The 20351-nt window shown below is 40.8% G+C and overlaps 1 protein-coding gene across 22 annotated transcripts in view; it reads right to left on the reverse strand.

Moving 5' to 3' along the window:
- EIF4G3 (eukaryotic translation initiation factor 4 gamma 3) overlaps positions 1-20351 on the reverse strand; it is a 343178-nt gene that overhangs the window by 46994 nt on the left and 275833 nt on the right. For 13 of the 22 annotated variants that reach the window (XM_066375301.1, XM_066375302.1, XM_066375299.1 and 10 more), the window contains 6 exons: positions 13418-13564; positions 12755-12991; positions 10926-11030; positions 9401-9533; positions 6148-6245; positions 4081-4174 (listed from right to left, as the gene is read on the reverse strand). In XM_066375301.1, the coding sequence (XP_066231398.1) occupies positions 4081-4174; positions 6148-6245; positions 9401-9533; positions 10926-11030; positions 12755-12991; positions 13418-13564 (814 nt within the window). Of the gene's footprint in view, positions 1-4080; positions 4175-6147; positions 6246-9400; positions 9534-10925; positions 11031-12754; positions 12992-13417; positions 13565-20351 lie in introns of those variants that run through there. The other 9 variants (XM_066375310.1, XM_066375307.1, XM_066375323.1 and 6 more) reach the window with 2 other exon arrangements.

The raw sequence follows: 20351 nt of genomic DNA on the forward strand, positions 1-20351 counted from the left end.
AGGTCAGGCTTTTCTGTATTTTTCTGAAGCCGGAAACGGGAGAGACAGTCAGACAGACTCCCGCATGCGTCCAACCGGGATCCACCTGGCACGCCCACCAGGGGGCGACGCTCTGCTCACCAGGGGGCGATGCTCTGCCCCTCCGAGGCGGTCGCTCTGTTGCGACCAGAGCCACTCTAGTGCCTGGGGGGAGGGGGGGAGAAGCAGATGGGCGTTTCTCCTGTGTGCCCTGGCCAGAATCGAACCCGGGACTTCTGCACGCCAGGCCAACGCTCTACCACTAAGCCAACAGGCCAGGGCCTTAAATTATATTTTCAAACAAATTTTTTTTCTAGCACACTGCTTCTCAGAATATGTATGGTTTCTGGGGAGATTGGCATTACTTGTTAGGCTTTAAGAAATGCCTTGTCGCCTGACCAGGCGGTGGCGCAGTGGATCGAGCTTCGGACTGGGATGCAGAGGATCCGGGTTCAAGACCCTGAGATCGCCAGCTTGAGTGAGGGCTCATCTGGTTTGAGGAAAAGCCCACCAGCTTGAACCCAAGGTCGCTGGCTCCAGCAAGGGGTTACTCGGTCTGCTGAAAGCCCGCGGTCAAGGCACATATGAGAAAGCAATCAATGAACAACTAAGGTGTTGCAACGCGCAATGAAAAACTAATGATTGATGCTTCTCATCTCTCTTCGTTCCTGTTTGTCTGTCCCTGTCTATCCCTCTCTCTGACTCACTCTCTGTCTCTGTAAAAAATAAATAAATAAATAAATAAACATTAAGAAAAAACAAACAAACTTCAAAAAAAAAAAAAAGAAAAGCCTTGTCGGCCCTGGCCGGTTGGCTCAGTGGTAGAGCGTCGGCCTGGTGTGCAGAACTCCCAGGTTCGATTCCCGGCCAGGGCACACAGGAGAAGCGCCCATCTGCTTCTCCACCCCTCCCCCTCTCCTTCCTCTCTGTCTCTCTCTTCCCCTCCCGCAGCTGAGGCTCCATTAGAGCAAAGATGGCCGGGCGCTGGGGATGGCTCCAGGCCTCTGCCTCAGGCATTAGAGTGGCTCTGGTCGCAACAGAGCAACGCCCTGGATGGGCAGAGCATCGCCCCCTGGTGGGTGTGCTGGGTGGATCCCGGTCGGGCGCATGCGGGAGTCTGTCTGACTGCCTCCCCGTTTCCAGCTTCAGAAAAATGCAAAACAAAAAGAAAATATAATTTAGAAATCTTTACACATTACAATTTGTTCTTGCTCCTGTTTATTTTTTTATAGAAAGAAGAGAGTTTTTGTTTGTTTTCGAGAGAGACAGAGAGAGAGAGAAAATGCCGAGCTGCTCCTGTATGTGCCCTGACCAGGGAATTGAACCAGAAATCTCTGTGATCTAGGATGATGCTCCCATCAACCCAGCTATCTAGGGTTTATTTATTTTTTTTTTTTTTACTTAAATGAGAGGAGGGGAGATAAGAGAGAGAGACTCCTGCATGTGCCCTGACCCTTGTCTGGGGCCGATGCTTTGCCCATCAGAAGCCATGCTCACAACTGAGCTATTTTTAGCACCTGAGGTGGAGGCTTCGTAGAGCCATCCTCAGTGCCCAGGGCCAATACACTCAAATCAATCAAGCCATGGCTGTAGGAGAGAGAGAGAAGGGGAAGAAGGGGAGGGTATGAGCAGATAATCGCTTCTCCTGTGTGCCCTGACTAGGAATCGAACCCAGGACTTCCACACACCGGTCTGACGCTCTACCACTAAGCCAACCAGCCACAGCTTAATTTTTATTGATTTTTAGACAGACAGAGAGAGGAAGGGAGGGGGAAGGAGGGGGAAGCATTTGTTGTTCCACTCAGTCCTACATTTTTTGGTTGCTTCCTGTGTGTGCCCTGACTGGAGATCAAACCCTCAACCTTGTTGTTTTAGGATAATGCTTTTGATCAACTGAGCTAACCAGCTAAGGCCTGTTCTTGCTCCTTTAAAAATACAATTATCCTAGTAAGGGCACAAGGGTGGGAAAGACAGCCAGAAAAAAGGATGAAGGCAAGCAAAACCAAAAATATAGCTGATCCTTGAACAACACAGATTTGAACTGTGTGGGCCTACTTATACATAGATATTTAAACAAATACTTGTATTGTTTGATCTATAGTTGTGAGTCTGTGGATGCGGAGGGACAACTGTATACACTGACTTATACTCCATTTTATATAAGTAACTTGAGCATACAGGACTTTGGTATCTTCAGGGGGATCTGGAATCAATTCCCCATGCATACCAAGGTACAACTTATATTTTTGGGAAGTCAAAGTTACATGTGGGTTTTGGCTGCATGGTGTGGGTGTGCTGGTGGGACACCCTTAACCCCCAAGTTGTTTAAGTGTCAACTGAAGTTCACTTAAAAATGGTAACTGAAAAAAAAAAAAAAATTAAAAAAAAAGGTAACTGAGATCAATGTTATATCTCATTTATGTAAAATTATACATGTATGTTTAAATGAATAACATTTTTTAAATTTAATGGGAAAAAGGCCAAAATTACTTAGAAAAAGGGGAGTATAAAAAGAAGATTAACAATGAGGTTTTTATTCTTTCATAATGCTTCTTCAGCTTTTAAGATATGTTTGTGATGGTCCAAACTTTGCAGTCCTAAAGTCAAATTCTTCTAAATATGACTTTTGATAAAAGATTTTGAAAACTATTTCAATCTAATTCTTTTTATAACACCCTGAAATTAAATGCTCTGGTTATTAACATTCTTTTTCTCAGTAAAATGAATGTGCCTTTTATTTTGGGGTCCCGGTTATTTTATTTTATTTTTTAATTTCCAATGACCCTGGCCGGTTGGCTCAGTAGTAGAGTGTCGGCCTGGCGTGCAGGAGTCCTGGGTTTGATTCCTGGCCAGGGCACACAGGAGAAGGGCCCATCTGCTTCTCCACCCTTCCCCCTCTCCTTCCTCTCTGTCTCTCTCTTCCCCTCCCGCAGCCGAGGCTCCGTTGGAGCAAAGTTGGCCCAGGTGCTGAGGATGGCTCCATGGCCTCTGCCTCAGGTGCTAGAAAGGCTCTGGTCGCAACAGAGCAACACCCCAGATGGGCAGAGAATCGTCCCCTGGTGGGCGTGCCAGGTGGATCCCGGTTTGGAGCATGTGGGAGTCTGCCTGACTGTCTCCCTGTTTCCATCTTCAGAAAAATACAAAAAAAGAAAAAAAAAGAAAAAAATTTCCAATGATTTGAGGGTGGGTATGTGGGAAAAGAGAGAGAGAAAGAGAGAGAAGTATCAACTCATGTTCCACTTAGTTGTGTACTTACTGATTGCTTCTTAAATGTGCTTTGACTCAGGATCAAACCTGTGACCTTGGTGCAATGGGATGATGCTTTATGCACTGAGACACCGGGCCAAGGCCAGGATCCCAATTTCTGTAATTATATTAAATTTATGCACAACAACAAAGAAACCTAAGAGACTAAAGTCTTAAAAAGCTTAACTACTAAAAATATTAAAATATATATATTTAAGAATATCCAAGGATCACCTGACCAGGTGGTGGCATAATGGATAGAGCATCGGACTGGGATGCAGAGGACCTAGGTTCGAAACCCTGAGGCCGCGGCTTGAGCGCAGGCTCATCAGCTTAAGCGTGGGGTTGCTGGCTTTAGCGTGGGATCAGAGACGTGATCCCATGGTCACTGGTTTGAGTCCAAAGCCCGCTGGCTTGAAGCCCAAGTTCGCTGGCTTGAGCAAGAGGTCACTCGGTCTGCTGTAATCCTCCGGTCAAGGTACATGTGAGAAAGCAGTCAATGAACAACTAAGGTGCCAAAATGAAGAATTGATGCTTCTTATCTCTCTCCCTTCCTGTCTGTCTATCCCTATCTACCTATCTCTCTCTGTCACAAAATAAAAATGTGTGTGTGTGTGTGTGTGTGTATGTACACATACCCAAGGATCATTACTGAGGAGGAAATAATAAAGTTAGTCAGAAAGGGTCACAAGTAAGTTTGGGCATGATAAGTCTATAGATCCTGTCCTAAACTCATTATGAAATGGCTGTGGGACGGCGCTGGAAGGCGGCTGCTTAAGGCCCACAGCCAGGCTCTGGGAGGGGCTCCGTGCTCACCCGTCTCGCTGGCCTTTGCTCCACCGCTGCTGCCTTTCCCCCAACTGCCCAGCTGTGCTTTAGGTACCAGCTGAATTTTCTCATCAATTGTGGGCTGTAACATAAGTGACAAGAGTCAATTCTATGAAATATTCGAAAAGAATAGTTTTTCTTTTTATTTTCATTTCAGTAAAACCAATGTTAGCAACAAAATTTTGCTGGAACGTGGATTTAAGAAACAGAAATTGGAGCTGTTCCCGTTAAAGTGGATTCCAGTGGCCCCTGAAGCACTTCTTTGGAATCTAGCTTCCACAAAACACAATTTGAAACCACTGTTAGGTCTGAAGAAGACATTCAAGTCCTCTAAGGTGCTGCTGTGCTAGTAGTCTGCTAAATGTAAAGCAGTTTCTAATGGTTCCTCTTGTATGATAATACTCAGTGATTTAAAAAAGAAAAAAGGAATACATGAATACTACAAAATTAACTCATGAATTTCCTCATATGACTGTGAAAAAATAGGTCAAAAGACAGACACTTCATGTTTAGTGAAGTCTAACACTAGTTGGCGCTATGGACAGAGAGGGGGAATGAAAGTATTCAATAAAGGGGAGTAGAAAAACGAAAATGCTAGACAGGGAATTGAGGGCTTGCTATCCTTCAGGTTTAGCCCTCCATGCTCATCTTTAGTGCAAGTGAACAGAACTACAATGTAACACAAGACACATACAACACAAAAGCTATAATGCAGCTCTTTGTAACAAAGGCATTACTAAATTCTGACAGTGCTGTCTTGCTATATGACATGCTTTCACAGAAATCTCTCTCAGTGAACAATGAATTTGTTTAAACAATGGTTTTCAACTTTTTCTAGGATACTTATGTAAAGTGTAGTATGACAATCCGAATATACACAACATTAATTTAAAAAAATTTACATATTTTTCAAAAGGTTAAGGAAATAATGTTGCATACTTTTTTATAGTGTCCATTCACAGAAATAATATTTTAAACCAGACAAATATGATTAGTAAATAAAGATAAAATTTTAAAAGATACTGAGGCTGATGTTAGGGAAATTCTTTAAATATAAGATCTAGGTTAAATGAAATGGAAATGGAAATGAAAATGGGGAATATTGTTGTATTCAGGAATGGAATTCCTGTTCTGAGACATAAACAACTACAAGAAGGTACCAGAAGCTCTGAGAATAAAATCCTAGCTAATTAACACCAAGAGAAATCAAGAGAGGTAATGTTCTATCCTGACGCAAAGCTTTGAAAAAACCATAAAGATACAAAAGACACATTCCATCTTCTAGTTTTATCAGTCTTTTCTTGTTGTCAGTTACCTCCTTTCATTTGGTGTTCTCACATTAGTTTTAGATTGTCTTTAGTATCCTACCCGCAGGTTGCCACTGTTAAGAACTATGTAGAGTGTATTACAACTAAGGATCAAACTAGACTTACAAATAATATGCCAAACCTACTGGACTATAGAAGTTTCCGCTTTTACAAAATGTAACTCTGCTTTCTCTCTGTTCTGCACCCTACTTCTTGTTGTCCACTTCTGCTGAACACATCTGCTGAGATTCTTTCCTCCTAATGCCCATGGATTCTCAAGAGAGAGGAAATTAAATGGAGTATGTTAAATATTTATCACAGAGTGATTTTTAGTAGGTCTTGTGATTTCCGTTAGGCCTTGACATAGCAAACCATTAGTCCTCCATGGTTAGACATAAATAGGGCACTGCTTCTTCCCCAGAGCTAAGGGTACACTGTGTAAAAGCTTGTAATTGACTATGGCTTCTGAAGTATCTTTATTATCATCTCTCTTATACATATTAAGTATCTCACAACTTAGCGGTAATCTAGTCACTTCCTCTTTAGTAAACCCTCATGGAAATAAAAAGGACTAATGATAGGATGATTATGTAAGAATACAATGATTAATACTGACTTATGGGATAAAACCACCCCATAAAATCTTCAGTATGGTTATTTTATATGAGTAAAAAGTCATTTTAAGAGTCATCTTATGAGGCTTGTTTTGGGTTTTGAATGTAACTTGGGTTTTGAATGTAACACTCACCTTAGTGATTTTCAGGAATTTTGAGGGGTCCAGCACCCGACTATTCTTGGCCCCTTGTACAGTGTTCCACCCACCTTCATCCACTCTCTGGACACCTGCTAGGAAAACAGAGTGAGCCAGCCTCTCATCTGCCTTAAGTCAGTTTGACAGTGAAAGAGTGAGCAATAGTGTCAACAAAGCAGCTCCGATCAAAACCAAAAAAAAGACAAAAGAAATTGTTAAAGCCAGGGGTCCCCAAACTTTTTACACAGGGGGCCAGTTCACTGTCTCTCAGACCGTTGGAGGGCCGGACTATAAGAAAAACTATGAACAAATTCCTATGCACACTGCACATATCTTGTTTTAAAGTAAAAAAACAAAACGGGAACAAATACAATATTTAAAATAAAGAACAAGTAAATTTAAATCAACAAACTGACCAATATTTCAATGGGAACTATGCTCTTCTCACTGACCACCAATGAAAGAGGTGCCCCTTCCAGAAGTGCGGCGGGGGCTGGATAAATGGCCTCAGGGGGCTGCATGTGGCCCGCGGGCCGTAGTTTGGGGACCCCTGGTTAAAGCATTACTGATAGTCTAACAGCCACAGCATGAAAATATCAAGCGGAAGCACTCTGCTCATATTGGATCTTCCATGAAACATTAATGACCTTGAAGAAATCAATTAATACAAATGAATAGAGGTTAAGTGCCAGCCAAGGGAGGGGCAAAGCTAGTTTTTACTGATTGTGTTTATAGACTTAGTGATTAGAACATTTTGGGAGAAATCAGATGGACCTTATTTATTCCAAAGTTTATTTTACTTAATGGTGTCAAAGGGCAGTGTGCTTCACTCATTCCCCCAAAACATGCTTCTCTAGCCTTTCAGCTTCTCAGGTAGAAAACACTGACTCCTCTTTCTCTCACACTTTGCATCCCTTTGTCAGCAAACCTTTACAATATATTCAGCATCTACCCTTTCTAACCACAACCAAGACTACCAGTTTGGTTTAAACCAGAAACACCTCCTCAATTAGTACAATCATCTCTTCCATGCCTTCCCTGCTTCCTTATGTGTTCTCATCATGGCAGCCCGTGTGACCATTGTTAAGTACAACTCAGGTTCTGTGGCACGTCTCAGCTCAAAACTCTTCAGTTATCTCTCCATTTCACTCAGAAAAAAAGATTCCTTATAAATGGCCTATAGGCTCTAAATAATCTGACCCCATTCTACCACCCTACACCCTATGCCATTTGATCCAGCCATGCTGGCTGCCTTGCTGTTCCTTAAAAATGCTGTTTCAGGGCCTTGGTGCTTACAGTATTCCCATGCCCCAAACCCTCTTTACACACACACACACACACACTCTTCTTCACTTGCCTCATGTCTTTACTCAGTTTCAACTTTAATAGGCTCCCCAATATCCCTATTCAAAATTGCACCACCAAGCCCTGTACGCCCCACTCCCTCTCTCTGCTTAATTTTTTCCTACAGAACAAATTTATCTGTCAAATATGTGTACTTAAGTATTTGTGTGTTATTTTCCCCCCAGTAAGATGTAAGCTTCACAAAGGAAGCAACTCTCTCTCCTGTTAAGTGAAAGGTACTCAGTAAATATTTGTTGAATGAAAGACCATCAAACTATCCATTCGAAAACATTTCTAATCTTCACATACTTCTTGGTTTTGTCTGTGCTGTCTGATATTATTGCCCATGAGCAGACTTGCTTCTCGTTTCTATGACACTTATAGCCTAGTAGTCCTTCTCTACTTGTTCTCATCTGTCACTTTTCCAAGAGTTCTTCCCTTCCTTTAGTCAGCTCTGGACATCTTCCATGAGTAAGGCTTTCCTCTTTTCCCTCTCAATCTAGTCTGACAATAAATAAAAGTCATTACCTGAAAGACAGTGTGCTAGGCACTAGAGTGAGGAAGGTAAGTGTGGTGTTCCACCACAAAACTTAAAAGTACACTTTCTTCCCTGGAGGACTCACCTCTCATAACTTCACTATGGGAGCTATTGGGTCTGTGATAAATAACAGCTAGTGGTTACTGAATGTTTACTCTGCCGGGTGTTATGCTGAACATGTTTATTCCCATATACTACCCCATTTCATCCTCACACATACCCTCACACTAATATGAGATCCATTTCACAGATTAAGTGACTGGTACAACGTCCTACAGCTCGGATGTTGGAGAGCTGACTTTCAAGCCTAGGCGGTTTGTCTCCAGGACCTATGCTCTCAACCACTACCATGTGACCAGCCGCAGTCCTGCTCATGTGATGGCACAGTGGACAAATGAGCATTCCTATCTGGATGCCCTATCGGCATCTCAAAATAAGCAGGCTAAAAAGAACTATGTCATTTCCCTCTGAAAAAGATTTCCTTTTCCAATGTTCCTAAACTTAGTCCATGGACTTTAATTTTCCCAGGTATAAAATGCCTTTCATTTCATCTTTCATTTATTTTCCTGTTTCTTCCTTTTTATTCCTATTACTACTAAGTCTCAACTCCTTCCACACAAGATTTCAGCAACAGCAAGATTTCTGAGTTCGGTGTACCCCTCTGATTCATCATGTGAAGAGTAACAGACTTATTTTATTTACATACTTCCAGCATGACATTACTCCTTTGTTTAAAAAGTTAGGAAGTCTCCTTAATGTCTACCAAATCAAGTAAAAAGTTCTTAACCTGGCTCCACATGGCCAAACATTTTTCTATTCTTCTGAACACTTAAAGTTTCTTCAATCAGGTTTGTTTATTCCTTTACAAAATATGTTTATTTTAATTTCATAAGTAAAATTCTTCCTTCCCTTCCAAATATCTATCATCCATCAAGACCCAGTTCAAGCGCTCCTTCCTCAAACAAAGATTTCTTCCAGTTTTATCTCTCCTCTTCTCTGGATTTTAACCTTAATGAAGACTACATCTCAAAATTGGTAATAGCTGCCATTTGCTAACCAAATGTAGCCTTTATTAGTTTTCCCTTCCCAGATAAACTGTAAGCTTTTAGAGGGAACAAACTATATCTTCCGCATCTTTTTATATTCCTCAATTCCAAGTGTACAGAAGATGCTCAATAAAGTCTTGCTGATTACCGACTTTAGAACAGGGAAAGAAATCATGTTTAGTTCTTGCATTCTCTGCTTTCACTCAATAACCTGTCTCCAAGGTGAAACTTCACTTATCAATTATGACTCCATTCTTTGGATTAGTCTGTCTGATTTCCTTTAACATCTGCCCTCTACTGTCTAGTGGACTCCACCCCTCACCTGGTCTTCTCTTCTCTTTGGTCATAAGCTGTTGGACCTTCCTTTGTTCTTCTTGTTCTTCTATTTTAGCCTCTTTGTGAATCTGTTCAATTGTTTTAGGCCCTTGATCTGCTCTTCGAGATACCCAATTACTCTATAAAAGAAGAAAATAAGGTTATCAGTCAGCTAGCTAAAAAGAAAAATTTCAAAAATTTGAAAATCTATTTTATACTTTTCCAGCAGTGAAAAGTATAAAATACTTAATAAAAACTGGAACTTCAGTTGTGTTCTGTGTCTCACAAATGGCATCACATGCAGTTTGGGGATTAGAGCTAAAAATTAAATTCTTTTCAATCAATCCTGAAATACGGTATAGCAAACATTCCAATAGCCAGTGGATAAAAAGACAGAATGAAAGACTACCCCAAATGTATCTTTTATTATTTTGTATATGTGCAAGGAGAAGGGAAGAATAATCAAGAATGATCAGGATTTTCTAGCCTTGCTTTAATCTGGGGCATTGCTCCTTGGTTTGCATCACACTCCACGGGATTCTACATTAAGGATGACTAGCAGTTTTCTTTCATATCATGGTTCTGGTAATCTACACAAAGTATCACGCCACTCTGTCCTTTGGTTATCCTTCTAGGAAGGACAAAACAAGTTGTTTCCTTATAATTATACTTCTCCTTTTCCTGCCCTACCCAGCTACAGTGCCAACATTTTGGTATAAGTACAAGTGACTGAAGGATTGAGTGAAGTTTTTTTATATCTACATTTTTGTGTTTGCTGGGGGCAATAATGGCAAATAGGTTTAAATCAGCACTCAAATTCTGATGAACTGGCAGTGGCTTTGGGAAGAGGAAGGATTCTGAGGTCACATCTGGGCTTAGCAAGATAAAGAACCATCACTGATACTACCTGGTCTGGTTGCAGGGTAGGGAGGGAGTGGGACCTGTATTCACTTTCTCTAGTTTAGGGGCAGCTGCTATATTCCCTGCAGGAGTTAAAGAAGAAGAGAGAAGAGAGGTGAGGTGGTAAGAATTGTTTATGGTATGAGAAATGAAGAAAATAGAAGCCGTGGAACAGGAGGTGTTATAGAAAAAACACCAGAGGAGAAAACATCTCCTATGAGCCAGCACTTTACATGATTACTTCATTGAATCTTTACAACACATCTGCAAGACAGGCAACATCCTCTTTTTAGAGACTAAAAATATAAAGCTCAGGGAAGTTAAATGTATTCATTTTGAAGATGAGGCTTCCGGATTATTTAGCATCCTAAGACTAAATTTAGTTGACCATAGTCTGAATCCAGAGTGGCTGATTTCAAAACTGCAATGGTTTGTAATCAGAGTAAAGAGAAGAAACACATAGCAGACAGGTGCATGTGCCTTTTGGCCCTATACACAGCTCTCCACGAACTGTCAAGTTCTGCAAGTCCCACAGCCAAAGTTTTAAGTTTTTACACATAAATGCGAGGATATCCACTCCAACCCAATTCCTTAAGAGACTGGAATGGTAGGCTTTTCATTTTTCTACTTACCAGCCGTAGGTCTATCACATCCTGAAGCATGAACCGAATCCTAGATGAGGTTTTTCTTTCTTTCACAATTTTCTCCATCTGATTAAAATATTGATCCATACGTGGCTACGAGAGATAAAAATCATCATGATTCCTGGCTGAGGAATTCAAACATAATATTACCATGTAGATTTTTTTTCTTTTATTTTGCAACAGAGACAGAGAGAGACAGAGAGAGGGACAGACAGACCAGAAGGGAGAGAGATGAGAAGCATCAATTCTTCGTGGCGGCTCCTTAGTCTCCTTAGTTATTCATTGATTGTTTTCTCATATGTGCCTTGACCAGGGGGCTACAGCAGACTAAATGACCCCTTGCTCAAGCCAGCAACCTTGGGCTCAAGCCAGCAACCCTGCACTCAAGCCAATGAGCTCATGCTCAAGCTGGCGACCTTGGGGTTTTGAACCTGGGTCCTTGCATACTAGTCTGACACTCTATCCACTGTGCCACCGCCTGGTCAGGCTTACTATGTAGAATTTTTAAATGGCCTAGAAATACAACTTATAGCCAAAAGGTAATACAGTACAATTTTTAATAGAGAATTTTGACATCCAAAATAAAAGCTACATATTTCAGAGTCAAGTGACTAATCACAGGCCAAAAGAAGATATATAGAGAAATATCATACAGCAGCTCCTTCGAACCTTCCTTAAGAGAGAGCTGCTAGTCCTTCGCCCCTTTCCAACCTTTTCGGCTGAGAATACTAAGGACAGGGCTAGACCTTAGGAATGTCAGACTGTTAAGCTGGAGAAATGTGTTTTTGGTTTTTTTTTACCATCTCTGAGCCAGCAGACCAGCCTCAGACTTCTTACTTCTAAATTTGACTTGCATGAATGTGAAATAAACCTCAATCTTCTATAAACCACTAATATTTGGCGTTTTCTGTTATAGCCAAACATAATAATAGCTGCTTTAGATATTATGAAACATCTCTGACATTTCTTGGAAGCATTTCTAATTTCCTGATCCCTTATTTGTAGAGCACCATATTATGTTTGAATTATAGTATTTTTAATGATTTCTTATATTATGGTTAGATAGCAGTGTCATTAATTAGAACATAAACTTAAGAATGCTCTTGGGGCCTGAAGCGGTGGTGGCGTAGTAAATATAGCGTCAGCTTGGGACACTGAGGACCCAGGTTGGAAACCCCAAGTTTGTCAGCTTGAGTGTGGGATCATGGACAGACCCCCATGGCCAGCTAGCCCTAAGGGCACCTGCTTGAAGCCCCAGGTCGCTGGCTTGAGCAAGGAGTCACTGGCACGGCTAGAGCCCCCCGCCCCACTAAGGCACATATGAGAAAGCACTCAACGAACAACTAAAGTGCCACAACTATGTGTTGATCCTTCTCATCTCTTTCCCTTCCTATCTGTCTATCACTCTACCTTTCTCTAAAAAAAAAAAAAAAAAAAGGCAAGCAAGCTTGGTTTTCTTCATTTCTGTATCACCCTCAGCCCTGGCCACAGTAGCTCTTCTCCCTTATTTCTGCTCATAGTTTGCTTATACATACAAGTGACCTGTGAAACGGTCATACAGAAAAAGGACAAGGCATATATAATCTGAACACCTCATGATTTGGCTTTTATATTATTTGAGACTTCTTCACTTCTGACCTTCATGGAATATGGTAAGGGCAGGATGGCCAAACACTGACAATGAGAATGGCCTGAAAAAAAAAAATGAACAGCTTTGATTGATGGCTGAGGCAAGATGGGATGCTTCTGCTGGTTGTCCTAGTGCTTCTGCAGTGACCGAGTCCCTGCCGGAGGTCTCAGAGATTCGGGATGTTTACCTTTGCTTTCTCAAAATCCAGGTCTTTGCCGATGGTAGTGAGCAGGCGACACAGGCACTCCAGGGACTCTTCATCGTGATTCTTCAGCAGCTTCACCACACAGTCATGCATGATGGCCTCCGTCAGCATTTTGAGTTTAAAAAGCTCTCCAATAAACTTGATGTTACCAATGGACCTCCGCCGGGCTTTGTCCTTTGCTTCTTCCAGTTCGTCGTGGAGCCGCGTCCTCTCCTCTGGCTATTGTATAAGGAATAATAGGATCTTGATGATGAAAACAGTACTGCACAGTAGAGACTAAGAACATACACTTTGATTCCTGGTCCTCACCCCTTCTGGGGGTCAGAAATACCTTTTGAGAATCTGACTGCAACTAAAGACCTACTTCTCAGAAAAATGAACGATACCCAAAGGTTTGCATCTATTTCAGATTTCTGGTTCTCCGTGACCTCTCTTAAGATGGTTCTGAATCCCTGCCTTAGAAGACTGAGTTGCTCTAACATGCAATGTTAAAAGAAATAAAGTATTCCTCTAGACATTGATATAATTTCTGCAATGAAAACAAAGGCCACAGGCACCTATTACAGAAGGGAGACGTAGCAGCTGGCTTCATGAAAATTCTATTTGATAACAAACTGCACAAGCACTTTCTGCGAAAATACTCACAGCGCTGGCAGCCTCGAGTTCTTTCTGCTTCTTCTCAAAGACATCATCATCCGCTTTATCTTTCTCAAACTCCTTCTGGCAACGGTTCAAGAGCAGCTTCCGGAAATTCACTGTGTTACCAGGCTTGTCCGCCATGGGTACTTTCAGCTGCATCCAGATGGGAAAATGCAAAAGCAGCAAGATCACTTAAATAAATTCAATGGTTTTCTCAAAATATCAATTTTATTTATTTGCAAAATAATGCTGACTGAACTACAGGTAAGCATTCTACAAGAGGTATACAATGTAGCTTCAAGCATTTCATGTTCCAATGGAAAGGTGTCTTAAATTTTATACAGAAAGCATAAATCCCTTGTATATAAATGTACTGCATCTTTTATGGCTGGCTCTGCCTCCAGCTGACTTGAAAATCAATATATTATTATTTACTATGAACTTGTACTTATCGAGAGATAATTTTTAAATCTGTAGGATTATTACTTTTTTCTCACTACCATTGTAGGTACTTTGGTTTAAAGAAATAAATAGAAATGACATGAATTTCATGGCCACAGGAAAACTGTTGTAGGTGAGATCCTTACTCTAGAAAAAAGCAGAAGGGAAAACACATTTGACAGTTTTTGAGATATCTTTTCCTCAGTGGACTGTTAAGACCCTGTAATGCCAGGACTTACCTTAACTATCAAAATACTAGGGTTATATATAATTTCGACTAAAATATTCTACTTTATAGACAAAATCCCCCTGAACACCATTTTGAACAGCTAGTGCATGACATGCCAAAATGGTTTTTCTGGAATTACGAAGTGGCTCCCAAAGTTCTGAAATGCATGTTATTTACCTAGGTTAGTAACAAACAAGATGCACTGTATTTATACTTACAAAAGAGTTAATGTTATCAACCTGCATGGACTTAAGACAGCTGCTGATGAAGGCTGAATGGCTAGAGAAACTTCTTGAGGACTGAGACTATATGATGCTATAGTATGTTTGTGGTAGAACAGATGGTACACTAACATTATCAAACCCTATGGCTGTGGTGGCAAACCTTTTTATAAAAACTGCCCACTTTTGCAGTGCTGGTCAACCTGGTCCCTCCCGCCTACTAGTGGGCATTCCAGCTTTCATGGTGGGCCAATTGCGGGGCCATTTGGTTGCTCAGCTACAGCCCACCATGAAAGCTGGAAGCCCACTAGTGGGAGGGAGGGACCAGGTTGACCAGCACTGCAAAAGTGGGCAGTTTTTATAAAAAGGTTCACCATCATGGCCCTATGGCATCAGAAGGACCATTTAACAAGTCCAGTCTAATCAACCAAAGGATCAACTGTATCATTACATTTATCTTCATCAGAAAATATTAACTTAGGAAGAGGGTATGGTCATCGGATAAGTCATCAGATACTTTTTTTGGACAACCATAGAAAAGCAAACATGCCCTTATCTCTGAACTCAGGCCCAAAAATGAAACTGACTACAGATTCAGTCAGACCTACTCTATGATCACACAAGAAAATAGGCATTTAATCAGCCTTCTAGAAAAGCAACACCACTACACGAAAGTGAAGGACTTCCAAAGCAAAAGCCAAAAGTATACTGTTTACTCCCATATAGGACCCAGAAAACACAGCACCGCTGTACAAAAGAGAACCAAGAAGCACATCCATGATCAAGGTGGTACATAATAGAGAGCCAATGTGATGTTAGGTTCCAGAACAAGCAAAAAAGGTTCTAAAAACCAGCAATTCTATCTAATTTGCTACTTTAAAGAAGCACAAGTAAACCAGTCCAAAGTCCTATCCAGCTTCTTGACATCTTCACCAGCATTACCTTTATTAACACTGAGGACATAATTCTTAAGATAAAAATAATCACCTGGGCCATAATCTTATCAGCCCTAAATATATGTTTCCCGCATCATGGGTTTAATATGTAGAAAATGGGAAGAATGTAGACAACCACATGAAAATCCAAGTCATTATCTTATGGTGAGAGAAACTAATACTAAAATGAGTCAGAATAAATAGAACTTGTGACATTGTGGCTTTATAGGAACAAGTAGAAATGACACAGGGCAAGTGAGAATTTCTCTATACAAAAAAGGAGCAATTTCTTCACACAAAGGGCATCGTTTTTTATATTTTCTATGTAGGGAAGGTCTATGTTAAAAGGGTTGGGTTAAGGATCAAAATATTTGCTTACTTGCTTTTAAACAAAAGCAATTCTTTTAACCCAGGTCTCAGTTTCATCATCCAAAACAACAAAGGCACAATACCTGTGTCTAGCCTGGAGTGCAACTTTAAACATGCAATGAAACAGGTTTGGTGGAAGCACTTTAATAAGCCACAGACAAGAAAGTTGTAACTGGGATATTCAGAACACTGAAACTAAAAGAGCACTGGAATCTTGAGTCATAAAACCAGGGTTTGAATCCTAACTCTGTAAATAATCAGCTATTTAAATTTGAGCAAGCTATCTCCATTGAGCCTCAATCTCTTCATCTGCAAAAGGAGACATTCCAATGATTGTAGATTGAGGGACATTATAAAGTAGCTGTTAAAATAGGAGCTTTGGAGATAAATTATAATCCCAGGTCTGTCTGGTGACTTTGACCAACTTACTTAGCCTCATCAAACCTGTTTCTTTCTAAAATGAGGATAACATCTATAGGATAGTTGGAAAGATGAAATGAGATGGTCTAAGTCAGGGGTCCCCAAACTACAGCCTGCGGGCCTCATGCAGCCCCCTGAGGCCATTTATCCCGCCGCACCGCACTTCTGGAAGCGGCACCTCTTTCATTGGTGGTCAGTGAGAGCAGCACAGGATGCATCCACATCCTGTGCTCCTGGAGTACTGTATGTGGTGGCGCTGCAAAGCGTGGAGTCGCTCACGTACAGTACTTCCGGTGACGCAGGACACACGGCTAGCAGTGACAAATATGGAACCGGACATTGACCATCTCATTAGCCAAAAGCAGGCCCACAGTTCCCATTGAAATATTGGTCAGCAGTTTGTTGATTTAAATTTACTTGTTCTTTATTTTTTATTTTATTTTATTTTTTTACTTGTTCTTTATTTTAAATTTGTATTCCCGTTTTGTTTTTTTTCCCTATTGCCATTTTCTATCTTGCTTTCTGTTAGTTTTGTGTCTTGTTTGATCCTTGTCTTTCGTTTTTCTATCTTTTGTTTTTATTTGGTTGTATTCCATACATCTTTCCTCTGTTGCTATCTTTTTTATCTCATGTGCTTCTGTGGTGGTTTTTTCAATGGTGGTTACCTTTAAGTAATGAAAAGGGTTCCTACCCTGTTCATTGTAGCGAACTATTTTGTGAGTACTTTTGCACTCCATCGTCCTTTGCTACTGTTAATCTCCATCTTCTCCCCCCCTTTTCTTTTGTTGTTGTCACAGTTTAAATTTGGTTTTATTGTGTTCTTCTTGGAGCTTTTACTTGTGGCTTTGTTTTTTTTTGTTCTTTGTATCTGATTGGAGAACCCCCTTTAGTAATTCCTGGAGTGGGGGTTTTCTGATGATAAATTCCCTCATCTTTTCTGTATCTGTGAATGTTTTTATTTCTCCTTCATATTTGAAGGATAGCTTTGATGGGTATAGTATTCGTGGCTGAAAGTTCCTCTCTTTCAGGACTTTAAATATTGGGGTCCACTCTCTTCTAGCTTGTAGAGTTTCTGCTGAGAAATCTGATGATAATCTAATGGGCCTTCCTTTATATGTTGTATTCTTCTTTTCCCTGGCTGCCTTGAGAATCCGTTTTGTTTTTTTTTTACTTTAAAATAAGATATGTGCAGTGTGCACAGGGATTTGCTCATAGTTTTTTTTATAGTCTGGCCCTCCAACAGTCTGAGGGACAGTGAACTGGCCCCTGTGTAAAAATTTGGGAACCCCTGGTAAGTAAAGCAAGTAATAGTGGCTGGCGCACATATTCCAGTAAGTGATTGTAGCTATATTTGAACACTTGGGAGTTTTATTTGACAAATGTTTATGATTAAAAATTAACAGTAACTTATATTGTAATAATAGAGATATCAAAGAAAGTATATAACAAAGGTAGCTCACAAAACAATTAGGGAGAGAACCACAATAGGCAAGAGAAATGAGTATCTGCTATCCCCAAACCTCAAGAACATATAACTGTGCATAAGCTTTTTTTATATATGGAAGTATTAAAACTAAACAACTGGCTGAATGTCCACAGATCTGCTTGTACATATGTAGCTTTAAATAAATGAATGCTTAGCGGCACAACTTCCCTGAAGACTTATTTTGGAACACGATCCTAATGTCCTTTGGGGATGGTTAACAGGGAAATATGGAGTAGGCCAGTGAGAATATATCCTCTGAGAACACTGATGCATGCATGAATTTTGTTTTTGTTATTATAAATTCAATACAATGATGACAGTTTTAAGTTAGCCAGTGTTGTCTACTGGGCATTGACTAGTCAGGAGACCCAATGAAATTGGTTAGAATAGAACATGAAGAGTGGGTATTTTACTTTACTAAAGCTGCTGTAACAAATACCATAGACTGGTGGTTTAAACCACAGACATTTATTTCTCACAGTGCTGGAGGCTAGAAGTCCAAGATCAAGGTGTTAACATATTTGATTCTTGGTGAGGGCTCCCTTCCTGGTTTGCACTCAGCTGCCTTCCCTGGTGTCCTCACTTGATGACGAGAGGAAGCGCTAGTGTCTTTCTCTTAAGGCACTAATACCATCATGGGGAATATGAATATTTTTGGGGGGGACACACACACAAACATTTAGTCTATAACAGTGGACAAAGTAGATGCTTACATATGTGACCATAAATAGCAGCAAAAATGAAAGGTGACGTGCTACGGTTAGAAAAAGATCTTTTTGGAAACTGTAATTTTCATTTAACTGCAGTCCATGATCTATATAATATACTTCAAACAGGTTGCTTCATAGGTGGTTTCTCAGGGAGGAAGCAGGAAATACTGGGTGGGGCAAAGGTTGGTTTACAGTTGTATGTGAAACAGTTTATTCTTTGTATTATTTATTAGTTATTGCATTATTTTCCATATAAACAACTATAGACCTACTTTTGCTACATTCTGTATTTTAGTAAGCTGTTTGGTGAGCTTGATTTCCTGGACAGAACCTCCCTTTTCATTTTCACTCAGCAGTAAACTAACAGCGTGACATTATATTACACTGTAAACTAATAGTGCATCATCTCATATTGTGCTGAGACCTGTCCACATCCTGGTCAGCCAGCAGTCTTGGATATGCATGTCAGCAAGAGGTAGTCATTTTCCTTAAGCAACGGAACCTACACGCTGACATATGTGTTAGTGTTGAGGTAGATAGACTTATCCCTAAAAGGACAGCTCCGAGGGAAACACAAAGGACTGTCTGCTGGGTGTTAATTATGGCACTCGGCACTCAGGAGTGTAGAAAATGGAAGGACAAGCCTGGACTTGTTTAGCATGCTTAGGATTTTCAATGCTGTCTCAGAACATAAAAAGACTAATGGTAACCCATGGCTCAGTAGCCATTTTGCTCCAGAAACATATTCTGGTATGAAGTAAAATATTTGGAATAACTAGTATAAACAATTGGCACCCCCAAGCTCAATTTAAAATGTGAAATAAACAGTAATAAATCAACTGTACAATTATAACTCATGAATCCATGGTGAGATACTATCCCCCATCAGTGGTTATGTCCAGACCTTCAATTCACCTGCTAAAACGGAACATAACATATTCCATATGTGCTATGAACACATCTATCAAAATACATCTCTATTAGATACATCTGAAGAGGTATATAGTCCTGAGGGACACCCACAAGATCCAAAAAGGGTGGTCTAATTATGAAAGGCAAAGCCATTTCTCATCAATCCTTTCTTCAAAGCATTTCCATCTTTCAGCAGGCAAGTTGCACATGCCACCCCTTCTTGTTGATTCCAGCCACTTGCTGTTGCCCAAGACCAGCTTTCCATGTCTGTAATTTCAGGCTATATTTCTGATGAAATTTAATTGTCTTCCTTATTCTCTTAGTGTCTTTTTTTTTTCTTTCTTTCTTTTTTTTTTTTTTTTGTATTTTTCTGAAGCTGGAAACAGGGAGAGACAGTCAGACAGACTCCCGCATGCGCCCGACCGGGATCTACCCAGCACGCCCACCAGGGGGCGATGCTCTGCCCCTCCGGGGCGTCGCTCTGCCACGACCAGAGCCACTCCAGCGCCTGGGGCAGTGGCCAAGGAGCCATCCCCAGCGCCCGGGCCATCTTTGCTCCAATGGAGCCTTGGCTGTGGGAGGGGAAGAGAGAGACAGAGAGAAAGGGGGGGGTGGAGAAGCAAATGGGCGCCTCTCCTATGTGCCCTGGCCGGGAATCGAACCCGGGTCCCCCGCATGCCAGGCCGACGCTCTACCGCTGAGCCAACTGGCCAGAGCCTCCCTTAGTGTCTTTTCCTATGTTTAGTCCTGTCATTCTTTTCATGTCTTATTTTAAAACACTTAAAAAATGGCAACACTATCTGGCAAACAGGAAACAGATGCTCAAAAATCCACCTTTAGGTCATTCTTTAGAGCTGAAGTATACCTGCCTGACACACAGAAATTAAAGTAACAAAAGCACAGTCCTAGTTTTTTCTTTCATTTATCCACTCACAACAGTCCAAGGGTCTATTATGTGCCAGAAACCATTCTAGGCACTAGCAATTTACCAGTGAAAAAAGAAAAAAAACCAACAGAAAAAGTCCCTGTCTTAGGAGCTTACTTTCTAATGGGGTTCTGAGATGGGAATTTTCATTTAAATTATGATTAAAACAAAAGCAAAGCAATTTAATGTTCCAATAATCCAATTAAAATTTTACCTAAGTACAGATTTAGATACAGGACATTTTCTTTTGTCCATTCCTCTCCATATTCCTCTTAATTCAGATCTCCTCCTC

Source organism: Saccopteryx leptura, chromosome 3, assembly GCF_036850995.1.
Source record: "Saccopteryx leptura isolate mSacLep1 chromosome 3, mSacLep1_pri_phased_curated, whole genome shotgun sequence".
NCBI classification, from domain to species: domain Eukaryota; kingdom Metazoa; phylum Chordata; class Mammalia; order Chiroptera; family Emballonuridae; genus Saccopteryx; species Saccopteryx leptura.